At 36.7% G+C, this 6,823-nt stretch overlaps 1 protein-coding gene across 1 annotated transcript in view; it reads right to left on the reverse strand.

Annotated features, from left to right (window-relative positions):
• The window catches only part of LOC103298005 (guanylate-binding protein 6-like), a 29,840-nt gene extending 23,301 nt beyond the window's left edge, over nt 1-6,539 (reverse strand). The window contains exons 1-4 of the mRNA XM_054721287.1: nt 6,347-6,539; nt 2,837-2,964; nt 1,453-1,562; nt 1,068-1,264 (exon numbers count right to left, since the gene is read on the reverse strand). Of these exons, the coding sequence (XP_054577262.1) occupies nt 1,068-1,264; nt 1,453-1,562; nt 2,837-2,964; nt 6,347-6,536 (625 nt within the window). The 5' untranslated portion in view covers nt 6,537-6,539. The remainder of the gene's footprint in view (nt 1-1,067; nt 1,265-1,452; nt 1,563-2,836; nt 2,965-6,346) is intronic.
• Nucleotides 6,540-6,823: the final 284 nt, after the last annotated feature.

Here is a 6,823-nt window from a genome sequence, read left to right on the forward strand (position 1 = left end):
AAGAAGAGAGAGAGCAAGATACTGAAAACCTATTTGAAGAAATAGTGACTGAAAACTTCCTCACCTAGTGAAAGAAGTAGACTTATAAGTCCAGGAAGCACACAGAACCCCAAACAAAAGGAATCCAAGGAGGAACACACCAAGACACATCATAATTAAAATGCCAAGAGCAAAAGACAAAGAGAGAATATTAAAAGCAGCAAGAGAAAAACAGTTACCTACAAGGGAGCACCCATACGATTGTCAGCTGATTTCTCAACAAAGACTATGCAGGCCAGATGGGAATGGCAAAAAATATTCAAAGTGATGAATAGCAGGAAACTATAACCAAGATTACCCTACCCAAGCAAAGCTATCATTCAGAATTGAAGGTCAGCTAAAGAGCTTCACAGATAAGTAAAAGCTAAAGGAGTTCATCACTGCCAAGCCAGAATTATATGAAATGCTGAAGGGTATTCTTTAAGAAGAGTAAGAAGAAGAAAAAGATAAAGATAAAAATTATGAACAACAAATACATATCTAACAACAAGTGAATTTAAAAACCAAGGGAATAAAAAATCTGATGAACAGTATTAACTGGTGAATATAATAGAATCAAGGGAATAGAAGGGGAGTGGACTGACAATTCTCAGGGGGAAAAGGGAGTAGGGGGTGTGGGAGGAGACTGGACAAAAATCGTACAGCTATGGATGAGGACAGTGGGGGGGAGGTAAGAGCAGAGGGTGGGGTGGGAGCCTGGCGGAGGGGAGCTATGGGGGGAGAAAAGAGGAACAATTGTAATAATCTGAACAATAAAGATTTATTAAATTTAAAATAAATAAATAAATTATCTTAGGTGAAATTCAGTTTTGAATAATTTTCACTCTTCATTAAGCCCCAGTCTTCTTGGGTGAGTTTAACTATATAATTACTAGAAGTTACCAACAAATAGCAACCTAGGTTCCAAAAACCAATTCTGTAGGGCTCTATCTAATCTTAAAATACAAATGCAACTATTAGAGATAATAGGTAATGTTTAGTACCTCCCACCCTGTATTGGACCACCCACTGCCCAGCCAACCTGTTACCTGGAATCAGCTTCAAGGCATTCTCCAGGTACTCATCTGCTGTGATAGGGTGGCCATTTAACTTCAGCTCCAGGGTGAAATCCCGTACGGCCCAGATAAAGTCTGGAAAGAAACTCACAAACTCTGTTGAATCTTCTACTCCATTTGGTGTAGGGAAGGACTTTGCCCTGATGAGTTCTGTCAACTCTGTCACATAACTAGGACCTGGCTAAGGAAAAGGAACTTCCTACCCACAATCCGTACACTTCCCTCAAAAAAATTACTATAAACATTGTCTTTTGCCCTGGGTTCCCTCTGCTCCACCAAAGGCCACTCAGCCGCAGGGAAAGAGAACTCAGCTTTGTCTCCATTCCCATCAATTTCTCAATAAACCTGGGAAGGATACTGCAGTTTCTCCAAGGCATCATTGTTGATAGTGCTCATGCTATTGTACACAAAAATGCTACTCAGAAGCACAGCCAGGGCAAAGATCCATGAGTCATTCTTAGGATCACCCTAGAAAACATGTTAGAAAAAACATTTAGGAGTCTTATTTTCAGAAATTCATTCAGTTATTTGTTCAATCATTTTTAATTTATTATTTCAGATCATAGTGTGTTTGGTATAAAGGAAAAAACCTTGAAATCAGAATTAAAGACAAATCTCAGCTTCGGCAATTACATTGACATTTCTTGTGATCTCACTTTCCTCACCTATAAAAGAATTCTAATTATGTTTTCCTTAAAGTGTTCTTTGTTTCTAAGTGGGAGTAAATACAATAATTTTGAACAATTCATTGTTCATAAGTGACATCACATGTTCATTTAACAAAAAGTGAATTATAGAATATCTATTATGCTAGTCACAATTGAACTCTCAAAATAAAACCAAGTAAATTAAATATTTATGAACTACCACTAAATGTTATATATTTTTCTTAGGTATAGGGAAGCAAAGATGAATATAATTGTTACACTTGAGATATCTATTTCATGGTATTTACAAACATTTGAAAACAAATGCAATGAAGATGACAACAATATAATTAAAAGGTTACACAGTAATAGTGAATGTTAGTAAAAACAACAGCCATTATATCAAATAAAAAATCAGCCAATCAATCATTCTCTCTCATCATTGATGTCTCTATCTTCCTCTCCCTTCCTCTCTGAAATCAATAAAAAAAATATTTTTTAAATGATGAACAAAATATACTGGAGTTAGAGAAAGAGTGGGTTTATACTATGAAACATCTGTAAAAATTTTGTGCTGGATGTTAAAGGATTTATAAAATCTTGACTTGAAGAAATGAAAGAAGCTTGCAAGTAGAAAGAACTACAGAAGCAAAATGAGAGTTGGAATGCAATAAGTAGAGTTATTGTTCTGACTGGCACAGAGCAGAAGGTAGGTAGAGAAGATAAAGCTCAAAAGCAAACTCCTGTGAAGAATAATGAGGAGCCTTGAAGACAGCCAAAATTTTTTAGTTGCCTAAATTGTTACAGAAGACAGCAATTATTGTAGTATAAACAATGTATAATTCAGCTCAAGATCCTTGAATTCAGTTTCTCAATAAAGGCTTGTTACAAAGGGTAAAATTATCCACTTCAGTGCTCAGAAATAAAAGATCTTATCTAATATACCACATTATTTTATTTAACCCAGAAATGAGTTTCAAAGAGGCCAAAGTCTGCCTCCTTCAATATAGTTAAATTTCAGCATTTCAAGAATAGATCACAACAGTTAAATGACAAAAGATCATTAAAAGATATCTGTTTGTGACTCTGCCTTACCTTTTCCACATCACCCAGGCCCTCAGTGTCCAGAAGGACTAGAGTGTGGTTGGGCTTGGAGGGGTGGGGCACACACCACATCCAGATGCCTTTGGTTTCAGACTGCACCGTGGAGCCCAGAGGGAAACCTGCAAGGGAATGGGAAGTGCAACACAGAGTGACAACAGAAAGTCCAAGAAGCCCATGGGCCACAAAATGAGACTTACAGGGTTATAGATGCCCTAAGATACAATATACAGTAGTGCTTTCTCCATTTCAAGGGTGTCCAAATTTGTATACCATCTAACTACTCACACTTTTACTAGCAGTAACACTTTTTCACATAAGTTTGGTTTATTCAGACTTCTAATTCCATTTTGCAATGTAAATATATCCCTGTTCATATCTATGAGGCCCTACCCACACACTGGATGAGAAAAGGGGTATGCTACCCATAAGAAAGCTTTGATTTTTATCCATTCAACAATCACGACTCCCTAAAGAAGTGAATTGAATATATTGTAATTAGATCAAGACCTTTCAATAGTCTGAGGAATGAACAGGACAACTTATTCAATATTATTTATTAAGCACCCATTATGTTCTTGGCATTGGGGATATGTTCAAGGCTCAGGGGATACTGCAGTGGCTACAATATACAGAAACAACTTCTCTTTGGAGTCTTATAGCCAATGAAGGCTAAGACCCTGGTAATTTATAACCAGTTTATGAGCCAGGAAGGTGAAATCTGGTCTTAATGGATGGGATGATGGAGAGATAGGAATGGAAAAATAAATAAATAACAAATAAATAAATAATTAATAAGCATACTTTATAAGCCCTCATAAAAGATTGTGGCTGCATCTCACCTTTTACTTGTTTTGAAGATGCTGTGAATCACAACTAATTCAAGGAATCCCAGAAACAATTAAAACACTCTTTAAGAGAAACATTATCACATCGCATTTATTCTTATTTTTTTTTCTATTTTGAGGGAAAACAGAACTGAGAACCCCACCCTGAACCAGAATAGAAAAGGTGTTGATGTGTGGTTGATGTTATTTCTATATTCTCATATCCTGTCCATGAATTTCAGTATGTTGTCCTCTATTTTTCTTATTACTTATTTTATATTCCCACTGTCAGATTCTCTTTACAGTAAACCATATTCATGGGCTTTGTAGGATTTGGATATGCTAGTCTACAATATATTCTGCAACACCAAGGTACAGTGCTCTAATCAGAATTTTCATGAAGGCTAAAGTCATATAAAAATAGCAGTGACCTAAAAGATATACATTCTGATTTATGTTTCTCTTACTCAATTAAAGAAGCACTTACTGTGTGCTTGCTATGTTCTACACATAACTATACTTGTTGCCTCAAATCTGTCAGCAAAGACTCCAGGTAAGGTTTTTTTCTTCTACTGATTTTAATTTCAATATAAGAAGAAAAACAAGTAAATATATAATTATATAAAATATATTCATATTGTGTTAAATTTAAATGGAAAGGCAACATGAGACAGGATGGGCAGGGAAGACTTCTTTGATAACTGACATTTGTGCAGAGCCTTGAACAAAAGAAGCCAGCTGGGTAAAGAAGAAGTATTGCAGGCAGAGTGAACCACAGGTTCAATGAACTGGAGATAGGAAAAGGCTTGCAATTTGCAAGGGCAACAAGAAGGCTGGTATGGTTGTATCATAACCAGTTACGGAGAAAATGTATAAGATATAGGAAAGACTAGGTCGCAGTGGGCCTCTGAGGAGTATGGATTTTAGGTAAGAATAATGCAAGCTTAAGGAAGGCATTAAAAGCAGCTAGATAAAATTTTGCTTGTTTGCTTTGAAGATAATTTATTAGAGAGGGTCAAAGTAGAAAAAGGACACTTCAGAAAAAAAAAGGGGGGGGGAGGATTTCAGGCAAAAGATTAGACTGACTTAGCCTCATAAAAAAAAAAAATCTTAAAATAGTCCTGGTCGGTGTGGCCCTGGTCGTTGTGGCTCAGTTGGTTGGAGTGTCGTCCTATACACCTAAGAGTTGTGGGTTCAATTCCTGGTCAGGGCACATACATACCTAGGTTTCAGGTTAGATCCCCCAATTGGAGCAAGCACTGGAAGGCAATGGATGACTGTCTGTCTGTCTGTCTCTCTCTCTCTCTCTCTCTCTCTCTCTCTCTCTCTCTCCCCCTATCTCTCCTTCCCTCTCTCCTTCCTCCCTCCCTCCCTCCCTCCCCACCTCTATCCTTTCCTCTTTCTCTAAAATCACTGAGCATGTCTTCCAGTGAGGATTAAAAATAAATTAAAATGGTAAGATAAAAATGGAAAAACAAATTTGAGGTATATTTAGTAAGAGTAACTAGAGGGTGGATGTATGAATTGGATGTGGGAGATAAGCTAAGTGAGGGCTATCAAGTTAGATCTTGAAACTAGAAGGTTGGTACACTACTGGGAAGAAATGATTGAGAAAGCAGAAAGTGTGCTGTTATTTTGCTTTGTTTTGTTTGTTTTCATTTGGGTTTCAAAGTGGGGATTGATCTAGACTTTTATTGAGAACATTACTTTAAGTGGAAAACTTTCAAAAAGAAAAAGTTAGATAGCTATTTGATTAATGAGTCTGAATGTCAGAAGAGATATTGAGGCAAGAAATATCCATTGCAGAGATATGAGAATAAAACTGGCATTTAAAGTCCAGAGATTGGATGAGTCAAATTGAGAAAGTATAAACAGAGGAGAGAAAAGATCTCAGGGCCAAGTCCTGGAGGGACCTACAATTCAGATGAGTGGATGAAAAGTTGGAGGCTGGTAAAGAGATTGAAGAGAACTAGACACAGGGATAAAAAGATACCCAGAAGAGTGTGGTGCCACAGAAGCTGAGTAAAGAAAGAATTTCAAGGAGCAGAGAGATATCAACTATGAGATAAGATGTCAAACAGGGAACTAAGATGGATCTAAAGAAACATCCATTTTTATACAAAATGAAGTTCATTGGTAAATATAATGACAGCATTCAGTGGACTGTTAGGGTTAAAAACAGTGGGAAGTCAACTGAAAAGAGAGGTGGGAAGTGTAGAATTGGGAAAGGAAATTAAGACAGACAAAGTATTTTAGCTTGAAGAGAAGTAAAAAGAAAAAATGAGGTGTTAATCATAATGAGATATGGAGTCCAGAGAAAAATTTTAAGATGACAGATAGTCAAGCATGTTGGTTAGTTAATAAGAATATCACAGTTAATAAAAAGCAAAATTTCATGTGGGAGACATAACTTCAAGAGCTTAATGCCTGGTGGGTTAGAAGAGATATCTCAGAGCACTAGTTTGAGAGATTTTCCTTTTATAGGAAGCAGAAACATAGACGTAAGAATTAGGAACAGAAAAAGGTCAAGTTGCAAGTTTGCTGTTAAGAACTAGAATTAGAAAATGTGTCTAATAAGAAATTTGGGATCTCCCTTCCTGTGACCCTAGAGAAGTAGTGAGACGCTGAGATTCAGCTGGAGTTAAGCAAACAGCTTCTGTCAGAGGACTTCACTCACCACACTTTTCTCTTGCAAGACAGTTCATCAAATAGGATTTTCCTGTACGATACAGCCCAACGATGGCCACAACCACCACTGGTTGAGAAATCTTGTAAAGAATCTTTAAGGCTTTTTGGTTCACCGACATCTGCTCATCTTTGTTTTCCACCAAACACATGGGGACCAACATGGTAGGTCCAGAATCCATGGCAACCTGCAAACCCAAAATAGTTTCTTTGTAGTAATAACATCACAAATTCATTCTCTACTTCAAGGTTAATCAAAGCATGTATACATCAACAGAGGCACAAAATGTAGGATAGCATTTGATGGTAGTGATGAAATACTAGATACTATCAGCCTCCAAAGTTTTACTTCCATAATAAAAATAAAATTCAAGCAATGATTCTCATTCATTGCTGAGCTCTGTGACAGATGCATTACAAAGCTGACCTCACTGCTCATTATAAAAACCTTGCAAATTTGGACTTATTA

This window comes from Eptesicus fuscus, chromosome 9 (genome assembly GCF_027574615.1).
Source record: "Eptesicus fuscus isolate TK198812 chromosome 9, DD_ASM_mEF_20220401, whole genome shotgun sequence".
In the NCBI taxonomy this organism is placed as follows: Eukaryota; Metazoa; Chordata; class Mammalia; order Chiroptera; family Vespertilionidae; genus Eptesicus; species Eptesicus fuscus.